The sequence below is a fragment of the Cygnus atratus genome, chromosome 1 (genome assembly GCF_013377495.2).
Source record: "Cygnus atratus isolate AKBS03 ecotype Queensland, Australia chromosome 1, CAtr_DNAZoo_HiC_assembly, whole genome shotgun sequence".
NCBI classification, from domain to species: Eukaryota; Metazoa; Chordata; class Aves; order Anseriformes; family Anatidae; genus Cygnus; species Cygnus atratus.
In genome coordinates, this window is record NC_066362.1 from 74,896,399 (window position 1) to 74,910,496 (window position 14,098).

General features: G+C 37.1%; 1 protein-coding gene across 11 annotated transcripts in view; it reads left to right on the plus strand.

Moving 5' to 3' along the window:
- Positions 1-14,098, plus strand: part of SCUBE1 (signal peptide, CUB domain and EGF like domain containing 1) — a 213,891-nt gene that overhangs the window by 131,509 nt on the left and 68,284 nt on the right. For 8 of the 11 annotated variants that reach the window (XM_035540961.1, XM_035540960.1, XM_035540959.1 and 5 more), the window contains one exon: positions 7,304-7,420. The exons of the other annotated variants lie outside the window; for them this stretch is intronic. In XM_035540961.1, the coding sequence (XP_035396854.1) occupies positions 7,304-7,420 (117 nt within the window). The remainder of the gene's footprint in view (positions 1-7,303; positions 7,421-14,098) is intronic. 11 annotated transcript variants of the gene reach the window in all.

The following is a 14,098-nucleotide window of genomic DNA, read 5'->3' on the forward strand; positions in this document are numbered from 1 at the left end:
TTCCTTGGTCAGTATGGGTCAGCTGTCCTGGTTGTGTCCCCTCCGAGCTTCTTACCACCCCCTTCAGCTTACTCACTGGCAACGCAGAAGCCAGGCTGCTCAACAACTAAAACATCAGTGTTACCAAAACTATTTTCATCCTAAGTCCAAGACACAGTACCATACCAACCACTCTGAAGAAAATTAACTCTCTCCCAGCTGAAACCAGGACAGTGCTGCACCTTTTGTAGTATATGGATTTCACCATCTTTAGTTTGATGACATAAACCAGCAGATATGACCAATCCTAATCTTTTACTGCCTACACATTGCTGCATATATCCTTTTTGTCTGCACAAAGTCTGAAGAGAGAAGGTCAGTCAAAATCATAGAATATGATTTAGGATAGAAAATAGAAAATAGAAATCATTAGCTATACAGAATTTTTTCATTTCTTCCAAGAACAACTTCTTCTGTGGAAGCATGTACTGTTAACTGTCCCCTCTCTTGTGCTTTTCCAAAGAGAAAGATGGATCAAGACAGCAGCTGCTGCAAGACTTCATTGGATGTAGGTTATGACTCGAGTGGCTTCTCTCTCCATTTTCACTTGACCCTATGTATGATTTCTGTTGTTTTCACTACTGCTGGCTACTTTTGGTCTTCTGTTAAGTCTTCTTTGCATGTTCATACGCACGTTATTGAGAACAGTTCTTTGATTTACAGTTGTTCCCTGCTCTTTCCAGTCATTGTTTTGTGATCAAGAGAATGAAAACACATAGGGCTTCTGGATCCTGCTGACTGCAGGCTGCCATGCTGGGTGACTGAAAAGATCAGAGAACCGCTTCTCGGTATCTCCAAAGGAAACATCTTGTTGCTAGATGGCTTGGTCTTCCTTTCATGCCTTGCAGTGCCTTTGGGATAGAGCTGCATGTTGATGAAAAAAAGGGAACTGACAATGATTACTAGTGCAATGTTTTTACACTTTTTAGACACTCTGGTAATAACATGCAATTACGATCATCATCCTCCAGGCTGAGATCCACACAGCATTCATCTGTCTTTTTTCTTTTTCAGGATACTATGTAGACCTGCACTGGTCTACACAGCAGAAATACACTACGCTGACTGGTGTCTTGGTAGCCCACACAGTGGTGCATTGGCTGCAGAATAGCACTTGTGCTTTTAAACAGTAATACTGTAAAACCAAGTTATATTCAACATCTTTTTCTGAGGGCTCTTTGTGACTGCCGTCTGGCTCAACCTTCTTGTGGGACAAGCAGGATTACACCTTTTCAGTGCTAATAGAGACCTTAGCTCTTCATAAAATTTTAAATTCATCAGTTACCTTCTTACCTGCCTAACACTTGTGTACCATGTGAATTTTTAGGTCTTCTTAAAAAACATGATCAATTCCTTTGTTACTTCTTCACTTCATTCCTTATAGCCAAGTACAGCATTTTTAGTTTTTTAAACCTTTTTATTCTGTAAGAGAATCATTTGAACGTTTTATATTGTCTTAAGCAAATTTTTATCACACTGAACAGTATACCAAATGCTTTGACAGGTTCACTGAGACTGGGAAAGGGGAGTTTTGCGTATATCTGCAGGTGTATACACACATTCCAGAGTGTAGGATTAATTTTTTATGTAGAACATAATTAGTGCTAATGCAAAATGACTGACCTTGGTTAGGACAAAGCAGAAACACCTTCATCTGTTAGATGAAGCTTTCTTATATGAATTATATATGATTCATATATTATATGAAGGCCAACTATACCAGGTTGCTTAGAGCCACGTCCAGTTGAGTTTTGAACATCTCCAAGGATACAGATTTCAGAGCCTCCCTGAGCACCTGTTCCAGTGTTTGACCACTGTCATAGTGAACAATTTTTTCCTTGTATCAAGTTGGAATTCCAAATTACATGTGTTGCCTCTTGTCCTTCTACTGCGCACCTCCAAGAAAGGTCTGGTTCCACTTTCTATACACTGCCCCATTAGATAGCTGTAGACGGAAATAAGATCTCTTCTGAGTATTCAGGCTCAGAAGGCTGTTAAGGCTGAACAGCTCTGTCAGCCTCTTCCTGTCATGTGCTCCAACCTCCTAAAAATGGTCTTGGCAGACCTCCACTGAATCTGTTCCAGTATGTCCATGCCTTTCCTGCACTGCAGCACCCAGAGCTGGACAAAGCACTCCAGATGTTGTTACTCCAAGTGCCAGGTAGATCACTTCTCTTGATCTTCCGGTTGTACTGGTATTAATGCAGGCCAGGATGTGGATTATCTTCTTTGCCACGAGGAAACAAAGCTGAATCCCACTCAGCCAAGACTCCATTTTTTTCTACAAAGCTGCTTTCTAGCCAGTAAATGCTCAGCTTTTTCTGTTGTATGGAATTATTCCATCCCAGATGCAGGATTTTTATTTGCCTTCACTGAAGTTCATGATGTTCATTTCAGTCCATTTTCCCAACTTGCTAAGGCCCCTCTGAATAGCAGCCTTAGTCCTTAGTCACCCAATTTGGTATCAACCCCAAATTTTCAGAAAGTGCACTCCATCCCAATGTCCACATTGTTAGTACAGACATACTGGCCCTAATATCACTAGCTGAGGGATAATTCTCATGACACACTGCCAGTTGGACTTTGTACCACTGATTCAATCATTTGAGCCCTGTGATCCAGCCAATCTTCTACTTGACATATTATCCACTTATCCAGTGCATAATCATTCTGATCACTGTGGTTATAAGGATACTATGGAAAATAATGCCAAAGCACTTGCGAAATTTAAGGTGAACAACATCCACAGCCATCCCCTTATGGACAGAGCAAATCATGTCATTTTAGAAGGTGATCATGTTAATCAGGCATGATTAGCCCTTAGTAAGCCAGTGCTGGCTGTTCTCAAATCAACTGGTCTTTCATGTTCTTGGAAATGGCTTCCAGCATGATTTTATTACGTGTGGCTGATTGGCCTGTCGTTGCCCAGAGCCTCCCCATTGCCCTTCCTGATGTTTGCCCTTTCCTGTCATCAGGAACCTAACTCATGACTTATCAAAGATTATAGGCAGTAACCTCACTAAGACATATATTACTTTATAATCTTCAGATGTATCCCTTCTGGTCACGTAGACCTATGTAAGTTTGTTTTGGTTTGCATCATATCTCAGTTCCTAAAACTTGTTTTAGATTTTAGATGAAATTGACCCAAGCTGCCGAAGTAAATAATAAAAATTCCAAGATTTGCCTGATTTTCAGTAATGCCTTTGAAATCACATCATGTTCTTTTGATTGTAGAGGTAAAATGCAACTACAAAAATTGGAGGCACTTTTTGAATGGGTTTGTGAAACAATTGACCATTTCCAAAAAACAGATTTGGATAGAGGCTTACATTTTGAGTGTTTATCTTTTACATATTTAATAAAAAAGATGAAATTTAGTTTTGTAGAAATGTTCCCAAACCATGATAAATGTGTTTTGTGTTTCAGGCATTTAATAGTGTTCAACACCAAATAAGTCCTGTCCGATGATGTCAGCTTATTTTAAAGGAAGTGACCAGTCCCTGTGGCCACTTTAGTTCGAAAAGATGCAGAACTAGAACCTGGAGAACTCATCTTTCACTTCTAAATCCTTACAGACACTGGAGTGATTAAAGGACTGAATACTCATGTAACTTCACCTCCTAACTTAGTAAACACTTCTGATCCAGTGCTGAAGGACTGACAGCTCAAGCATGTACTTTTTAATAGGATATTTAGTTTAATAGGATGCTTAGAAACAGCACATATCCCATAGTGCAATGAACTATTGCTGAATCAATAAATATTTTAATTTAGTAAAATGTAGATTTTTTTAAATCATGTTGGTAATGATTTTGGTTACTTCTTGTTTATCAATCCGGGGAGCAGTTACATGAGAGACTGTTCCAGACTTAGGAGCTTACAGTGGAAAAACACAATATAAGCTGTCCCACACTGCGTTGTATAAATAGATGTCCTCTTCTTTAGATCTCTGTTTCTGTCTAAGTTTTCTGGTGGGAATTTGATAAGAATATAAGCAGGGCTGTAAGTGAGGATATAAGTAGGATTTAAAACTCTAGTGAAGTCTAGTTATGAATGATGAGCTTTATCTTAATTCAGAAGGAACTGAAATATCAGTTACCCAACACTACTTTGTCTTCCAGTGATTTTCTGCTCCTGCATCAGAACAAAAAACATCAGAAACATGCCAAAATAATCCGGAAAAAAAAAAAAAAGAGTATTAAATATGGTGAGGTTACCTTTCACAGAGACAAAAACTGTGGAAAATAGCCTGTAGGATCAATATGATCATGAAGACTTGATCCAAATTTTGAACATTTGTTCTTTCCCTTCTGTATAAGTATAGCATCTCCAGCATGATAGCTTGGAAATAAGTCATTTCTTTCTGCTCTTTATTTGAGACCTAAAATTTGTATTTGCATTTCAAATATATACTAAAGTTTGACAGTGGTGAGAAGAATGGGTTGAAGTAATTTCTAACAGAAACACCAGTGATGACATGCTTCAGTTTATGTTGTATATAGGCCTCAGCAATTCTATTTGATGTAGCTTGTAATACCTCTTTCCCACATTCTGCTATTCATATTAGCTTTCTTTTACCATTTTTTTCTCATGACCTTAAGTGTAAGGAATTTCGTCAATACATCTCTCTGATTATCCAGAATGTTAGAGGTACTGTCAGATGTCCTCTCACTCACTTGGGTCTTCATTCTGTTGGAGTTTGTCATGTATTAAAGTCAGAGTCACCAGGAAAGTTGAAGGGTATTTATCCTTTTTGGTTTGTTTTACTAAATCTCTGTGAAAATAAGAAAAGCTGGCTTGATTCCCTCTATTTATACATAGAAATAACTCTTGTTCACTGAATGACCCTTACCCTATAGATCCAGTCATCCATGCCATGGGAAAAAAAAATTGTTGTGTCTATTCATTTTCACTGGATGTCATCCAGAAAGCAGAAATATTACTGCTTATGTACATATCTTGGTGATGGCAATAAAAGACTCTTCATATGCCAAAGTTAATCTGCTAACATAAGATTTACTGCTCTTTGCAGTGCCATGCCAAACGTACATCTTCAACACTTCTTCCTGTTTTTTAATCTTAACTTTTTACTCTTGGCAAGTCATCCTATCATTAACTTGTACCCAAATTAAAAAAAATAAATAAATTAAATGACCTGAAACCTTTTCCCTTCTCTGGAATGTAAAATAATTTGATATGTTGGTGTACGAGGACACACACATTCACATACAAATGGAAATGACAGCATTGTAATTTACCAAGGAATTCTCCAAAAAGTAGTGTCAGCATCTAAGATTCCCAGGATAGTAAATGAAAATCAGAACTTAAGCAGTTAGGTTCATGTTCTGCAAGTCTTACATAAATGTTCTGTGCTCATGCAAAATGGCCTTTTAATTTTGTTGGATTAGACAGGTAAGCAAGAACTCCGCCTGAAAATAAGGAGTTGCAGGTTCAGCTCCATTTTTAGAAAGCTTTCACTAAAAAAGTCAATCATTATGTTAGCTGTACTTGCTAGTAGCTTAATGCAAATTCGTTCGTGTACTTATTGCTTTTTCTATATGATGTTATTATGTAGCACACATGATATAGATATATCTAGTACAGCATAGGTAAATGTATATGGACAGCAAAGTTTTGTCCCATGCTGTTAATGCATGTGTGCCCCTACCACTTGCTTTCAGTTTGTTTATAGGTGCCAGCAACTTGTTCCAAAACTGATGTAGAGGTCTGTACCAGTTCAAAAGAATAAAGAAACAGATATATTTTTTTCTTACTTTGAAGCAGTGAAGTCTTTCCAAAGGACCAGCCTAAGTTCACACTGAAGGCATTAGCAGAGGCTACTTTAAAGTAAAAATCCTATAGTACCAGTTGGTTTAAAAGTAAAACATTTTCTGTTCTGTGTAAATAATTTTTGATCAACATACGGTTCTAAGGCAATTCTCCATTAGCATATCCTATAGCGTATTTTCAGACCCTGTCTACAGAGTACAATTGTGACACAGACTGAATATTCAGCAGTAAGAGTCTGTAAATCTGAGTAAGTAATGACAAAGCCTCTTCAGGGAAAGCCAAAATGAGGTGAGCTGAGTAGAATAATGGCAATCGTGGGGGGAGCAGGGAGGCTATTTTAATTTAATCAAAGCCAGAGCAACTGAAAAAGATACTATTAAAAGGACTTGCTCTCTGAAGTAAATACTTTTCAGATAAATACACAGTTCAAACTGACATGCTAAATTGGCATCCTCGCATCCACTCTATTCTCTGGATCAAAGCAGTTAATCATTTCACTTGCCTTTTATCTATTTTATGGATGTGTGTGTGGGTATGCATGTGTATGTATGTGTAAGGTGGGCGCATGTGCACACACAAGTAACAGAAAATAACGGCATTAAGGAAGAGGTTTTTGCTTTTTTTGTAATGAAGTTGAAGATTATTTTTTTTAATGTAGTGGTACTTAATAGTCGTTGCCCACTGTTGTAAAAGCTAAGAAGTACTGCAGCTTTCTTTTGCCTGTGTTTGCCCAGCCACCCTTCTACATACTACAAGCACTGGGAAATTTCAATGACACAGCTTGGAATGGGTTCAGTGACCTCAATTATGCCCTCCCACCCACTCCAAACTCCTTTCAATTTGCAAAAAGCTTTAAGTGGACAAAACCCAGATGCCTTTTGCTTGTAGTTCAGTAAGAACAGATTGGGCATGTAGATTCTTGTCAAAGTGATATATGTAGTTCATTTTCCATTAACTCTTTCTTAACTAAGGATTTTATATTCTCAGTTCCAAGTCTAGCACTCTGCTTTGCTTTCTACTGCTTTTTAAAGTTCATTCTGCCTGCAACATCATTTTAAAAAAATGAACCTTAAAAAGCCTTGGCTAGACATTGACTGATATGAAACAGACTGACTGTTTGGTTCTGCTTTTAAAGGCAATCACTTTTTTTCTTTTTAAACTTGTTTCATATGTAATAACCCATCCTATTGTCTAAGACAGTTCAAAAGCACTAACTAAATATAATAAATAAAAACACCAGTTTTGTGGGAGAAAGAAATCATGACTTGTGGAAATGATTTGTCAGTCAAAACAAGTACATGGGCCCTGATGACCTTGACAGCTTGCTTGAATTGGCTTGCTTAAACTTAGATTGCTTTCATAATGTTGTAAAATTGTCCCAAAGAGTTGGTGCCTCTCCCCTCCCCCAGAACATTTCATTACACTCCCTTTCTCCCCCCTCCTCTCTGTCTCTTTCTCTTTCATTCTGCAGAAACATGTGCTGTCAATAATGGAGGCTGTGATCGGACTTGCAAGGATACCGCAACAGGGGTACGATGCAGTTGCCCAGTTGGATTTACGCTGCAGCCTGATGGGAAAACGTGCAAAGGTCAGCTTCTGTTTGCTTTGCAATGCATCATTTGCCTTCAGCAGTTCCAGTACAAGATGTAAATAGTCGGATATTTAATCAATAGTTAAGGCTATTACTCTCATAGTGATTGCAATTGAGTTCATTAGCTTTCAGCATCCCTAATTTTGTTGTATTTACTTATTTCAATCATTTTTCTCTCTATTTATTAGAGGGTTTTATTGCTGCAAAGAAATGAGATTGCACTGTTTTCAACTGACCAGAGTTTTAGAGGAACAACTCTGGGCTGCAAAAACATACAGTTTCAAAGGATAGCCTGATACCCTTGTAAAAAATCAGTCATGTAATGCTGTCTGAATTTGTCTATTCAAAATTTAGTTTAAAAACTCAACCAATACTTTGTCACCTGCAGATAATCGTTTATCACTAAATGAGGCTGAGCAAAAGCTCCACAGGTATTACTTAGAACAACACAACCAAATAATTGTCCATTTCTGCTCCTTCAAAACATTAAAAGGAGCTAGTTATAAAGGAAAGCCAAAGCAACATTTATTAGATCTAAACCTTGCAGCTGATGCTCAGCTTTTACTGTTTCAAAGACATCATAAGAACCTTGTCATTTTATCCTTCATGCTGAGGATACAGGGAGGGAGAACAGCAAAGAGCATCTGATACCACTTTCAACATCTGTTCTCAGTTAAGGAGACAGGGACAGTTCTCAAATATCCCTGCAGAATGACACTTGATGGCACTGTGCATGTAAGTAGTTTTGCATATATGCTTGCAGGACTGGGCCCTCCATCAACTATTTTCCCATTTTCTTCTTTTTTTTTTTCTTTGGGCTCCATTGGAAGAGACTTGGTGATGGACATCCAGAAGGACATTGCATATATTGTTGTCATGGAGAATACTTTTTTGTCACTCAGTGACTTAGCATAAACTGACCTACCTTGCTAAGAAACTACTGGGACTTTTTTTCTTCTAAGTAACCAGAAATGTCAGAATATCTCCAGTTCAGGCCTTGATGTTACTTAAAATAGTAAAACCCACAAAAAATAAACAGAAAATGTGTGGTTTCCTCTTGCTCCAGGCTAAAAACTCCCAGTGCTTGGACATGATTCTGTTAGTATTTATAGAAATAACAGTCCATTTGCTTGTTTATTTGAAAATAAAACATTTAAACTGCCATTGCACACAATTTTAATAGTTAAGAGTGAGCACACATTAAAACTCAGTCGTTTTAGTTTAAGCCACATAAAAATAAATCTTCATTTTTACAGGCAGACTAGCTAAGCCATAGCTGAGCAGTAACAGTGATTCCACCGAGTGCCTAAAAAGGAGGCATTTTAATGCTGTAACATGCACCTAAGCTTGATCATAATGTTTATTATTGAAACTACATCATGAAAAAAAAACAAAAAACATGAATTCTAAATTTAGAAGTCTGGCCGTAGAACTAACACAAAACAATATTTATATAATAATCAAATCTATAATTAGTGCTACAGACAAAATGAAATGTTCAACTGATCCTCAAACCAAATACCATAGCTTTAAGCTCTTTCACATTTGTCTTCATTCTCCCTTTTTTATGAGAAGAAAATATGAGAAACAGAATCTATATTTTTATGAAGTTGCAGATACATTTTTACTTAAAATAAATACCAAATTGAAATTCCCTCATATGGTTGAACAAACCAACCAGCTCATTTCTTTTTAACCTTTATTGACATTTTAGGAAATACTTGTCAGCATAAAATAGTAAAATGTATGTTTTTCATTTAATTTAACTGAAATTAATAATATTTTTGTAATGTATTACACTGTGAGATTTCTGAGCTAGATTCTACTTCCCTGAAGCCAAAGTAACTTCCCATTTAAATCTGTGAAGAATCATGCTCTTAAACTGACCACTGAAGCTGCTTCTGTAGATTATGCAGACAACCCTTAGTCAGGACTGCTCTACGAGATTTACATCTTCTGAGTGCAATAGTGAGCATTCTGACAGAGTAAAATTGATGCCTTCTCTGCTCCTCCAGCTTATAGGTAGAGCCCAGAAATGTCTGGGGTGGGGAAGTTCAGTGTTCACACATTTTTTCCCGTGAATTTTGTAGGAAACAATAGAAAAGAGTGATCTTCCCAAGTTTTTGATTTTGATTTTTTTTTCTTTTTGTTCCTCTTGATTTGACTGCACTACTCTTTCTTGTATATAGTTCATTGTTCCATCTCTCTGTAACAATTATATCTGTGTGGTAAGAGCAATGGATTGCCTATTGAGTGCCCATTAAAGCATCTTCAGGTATCATAGAGTTATCACATCCTGTCTTTCATGCACAGAATTTCAAAGCCTATCAAATGTGGCAGCATCTCCAAGGGAGGTTTTTCATAGAAGCATGATATTAAGAAAGGTCATATTTTTAAATACGGGAGAAAGGTTATCTATTAAAGGAAAACAGAGAGGCAAGACATGTAAGAAAAGCTGAGAGAAATTGGAGGGATAGTTAATGTATTAACCAAAAAATGCAACTGGGGGTTGAGCAGAATGATTAATATGTTTAGGTTGAATTTAGCAAATAATGTCGACCAAAAATAATATTTTTATTGGGAAGTCTATGATTTTTTAGTCCATTTTGGCATCTCCCTTCCTACGGCATTTAACATAGTACAGCTACTATTTGAAATTATGTATTTGCTGAGATTGAAGAGGCTTAAATAAGACTCAGAGAAACATCTGAACTGTTGAGTACTCCAAGGGAGGCATTATGCAGTTTATTAATCTGTAGTTTTAGCTCACTAGCAGGTGATTGCCTCAATAGTGTGTTTTTACGAAACTGGTATTTTATGGAAATCTTCCGCCGCTTTGCTTCCTTTTTTTTTTTTTTTATAATCAGGGAATCAGATATATTAAAGAACATTTTTATTTTTACATTCATGAAATAAATATACATATTTTTAAAATAACAAAAATTCCTAGTCAGCTCATGTAATGGGAAAAAGAGTTTGCTGTTCAAAATGTACACAGGTTTTGTTTGTTTGTTTGTTTGTTTGTTTGTTTCTGTTTAGTAGTTTGGAATTTCATTAACAGTTTAGTGTAGAAAAAAGACAAGTTTTCATACAAAAAAAAAAATTCCCAGGAAAGAGTTTGTAATTCTTTAAACGTAACTAATTGTTCCACACTTTCTTTGCTATACCGTAATTCAAATTCTATAGTTTTTTCATAAAAGCTGGGACTCAAACCACAGAGTACAAAACTGAGTTGGGACTGAAGTGCTGGTATTTCTCCTGGCTCTTTCCCAATATATCAGAGAACGGAGGCTGCAGGAAAGCAAGTTCCAAGTAATGCAAGGGACCTATCTTCAGTGGCTTTGTGCATCAACCTCTTTCACAGGCTCGGTGGGAAATGGGAGTTTAGTGGACCTCAAAGAATCAGGCTCCCTTAGTTAATGCAGAGTGCAGTCTGGTCTATATCAAACGTCAATAAAATAGATGAAAAATCATTGTGAATAAAGTCTTACCATGGCATATGTACAGGTAGCGGCATAGCCAATAGGAGGACTGCTGTAGAGGAAGATTATTTTGGTTTCTGGGAGCTGAAGAGGGGAGCTTGAAAAATCTTTTTTTATCTCTGATTCTTTCTCCCTTACACATTACTACTTACGTGATCTCATGTTGAAATACGAGCAAAAGTGCTGTCTGTGGTCTAGGTAGAGGGACCTTCAGTTATATGAATGGTGACTGGGACACAGATTCATTAACATTTTACTGTTCGTCTTTATTTAGTTTCAAACCCAAGCCTTTTCTCAGCTGGGTTGGTGCAGAATATAAAATGATCCTTTTTTCCCTTCAGCTTTCCTATCAGGTGTTAGCCTTGTCTGTTAGTAAGCCAAACCATGCAGACCATTGTCAACTAAGAAAAGAGGCATGTCCCAGACAGAAAGAATTCTATATCCTCCTTCTAATTAATGTTATTTAATTTCTCCTGCCATTGTAATTTGGTGATCCCAGCTTGATACTGAGTTGATTTTATGCTGTTGATTATTGTGCTATGCATGCCAAAACAGTGTGTAGTTCGTTTCCTTAGATGCCTACCAAGTCATCCCACAGAAGTCAGCTAACACAGACAGAAAGGGAGACAGAAGATTAAAAGACATAGTGGCCCAGGATTCTTATTGCTCATTGTTTCCTATCCACTTTTTAGTTTTCCCTGTCTTGTGTGTGTCAGAATTCTCCAGTCCCTAGTTCCCTCGCTTGTTGGTTCCTGTGCATCTTTCCTGCTGAGTACCCATTTCATGCATTCAGCCATAATTTGCTCTCAGTGAGAAGACTCATCACTTTAACATTTTAATTATATTAAATAGAATCTATGTAGCTGATAAAGCAGGAGATTCATTTGAGAAAAACTTGTGGGGTTCAAGAGGACTGAAGTCAGACTAGTTTATTTTCTGAACTGTTTAAATCCAGCTGCCAAACTGTATCGAACAAAAAAAAAAAAAAAAAAAAGGTGGGGGGTTGTTTTGTGGGCTCTAAGAAGCAATTAGGGCAACGGAAAGGACCACAGGCTTCTGGCAAGGTGTAAAATGTAGAAGTGTGGCATCAGCCATCTCTGCCTCAGGGATTTGACAAAGAAACTGTGCCCCCTGAGGCACTCCAGTGCCCCAGAGTAATGCAGCCTCTGAGCACTGTACACAAAGACAGTCTGACTGTGCAGGGTGAAGTACTCTCCAAATTCCTAGACTCAAATGGCAGAGTGAATATGATTCTAAAGCAGGAGAATAAAAGCATAACTGGATTTCTAGATGTATGGAGCAAAAGCCACATCTCAAACATGGCTTTTCTGTAAAGCATCTAACTTTGCAGTGGCCCATAGATTTTTTTGCAATAGTAGCAAGATGTGTATTATTTTGATTAGCTAACTTGCTAGTTTGCTTCACTTTCACAGGCAGGCTTGACAGTGGGGTTTTGGGGAGGTAGGTCCTCAGCTGGGCCAAAATGTGCTAGATTTTGGTAGCACTATGATGTTACATTGGTAATGTTGCTAAATACAACAGTATTAATTCATGCACACAAACAGAACTTTGCCAAGCCCAGATGATCTTACAGACGTGTATTTAGGAGACAGAAAGGTCCCTGCACATCTACACCTAAGGATGGGGCATTTTATTTACTGTTCTATACTAAGTAAGCCCTTCTTAGCCCTCTGGCATATTGTTTAACTAGGCAGTGTTATGCTGGGGTTATGTGACTGGATGCTGTTTAGGCAAACATTTCTTCTTCCTGCTGTCTCATTGTCATGGTTACCCAGCAATGTGGTGTGCTCTCTACTTCCTTGAAACAGGCCCCCATCCTTTTGCATTCAGATGCAGCAGAGAAATGTGTCACTTACGTGCTAAAATACTTGACTCTGCTGCAGTGGGAGCATCAGAAATGCCTTATCATTGACTGGTTTATCCACTAACTCAACTCTGTAACCTTCCTTATCATTAAGCAATCTATAAGTGAAAACCAGGAGCATAATGACTACTGAACTATTTCAGTCAAATGACCTAATCAAAGTTTATTGAAACAGAAGGGAAATTTTATATTGGCTTTATTAGATTGATATAGCAATTTCACATTTTTATCATTCTTAATTGTAGCCTATTATGTCAGGAGAATGCATTTTAAATTATTTTTTGATTAAAAAAAATGAAAACCCAGAAGTGGATTAAATTTTGAAAATGGAATCGTTTCTGTGAGGAAAGGTTTTGTTACGGAATGAATTTCAATGAAGCAAACTACGTTGTGTTTTGTTAAATATGAACTGAAAGTTTTCATTAAATTAAATGTGTAAAATTAATGCTTACATCAGTTTGGTACGAGAATCTGACTCAAATGTTGAAGGCTTTCCTCTCTTTTCATTCAGAACACACTAACACAAAGTGAAAAGCTCACAATGAACAGTTTAGTTGGCCAATTTGGCTTCATTTCCTGGCTATAAAATATCTGCGAACAGTTATGATTTCCTCCATCATTCCATTAGTCGAAATTACTTAAAATTTGTTTTAGTTTTTTTTCTCTAAATTGGATTAAATTGACTAAAGCTTTTAAAATTGCATCTTGTCAATCCTGATCAATTCATATGAAACTGAAAATGTTCTCTCGTTTTTTTTAGAAAGGAACAACAGACGGAGTTGTAAGTTACTTGTATTGTTTACCATTAGTAAGATGCAGTTGTTAGTTGGTTACATCAACTATTGGCTCACTTGAGTTATGATTCCACCTTTGTTTGACTGTGATTGATTTGATAATCAGAGTAGTATATTTTTTCACAGATTGCTTAACTGGGGAACTTTTTGCAGTAGGAGTAATTATCTATGATGAACTAACATTTTGCTTTGTATGTATGCCTGACTCAGCATTCTTTTTGCACGCCAGTAAAAGTTTGACAGTAAAATATATCCCTGTGCAAGATAACTCATGTGAAATACATGCATCAATCAAATTTACAGCAAGGCAGATGTAAGTAAAGTGGCACGTACAACCATACTTTTCACATCATGTCGGTGACTCAGTGCCTTTAGAATCAAGTACATAGGTTTGGAGCAGGTCTTCTGAACTAAAATTTGTCTCACCTAAGAGACATATGCAAGATAGGCACAAATAAATACATGTGAATTAATTTTTTTCTTTGTTTGGGCATTGTTCTAGTTTTCTTTCTTA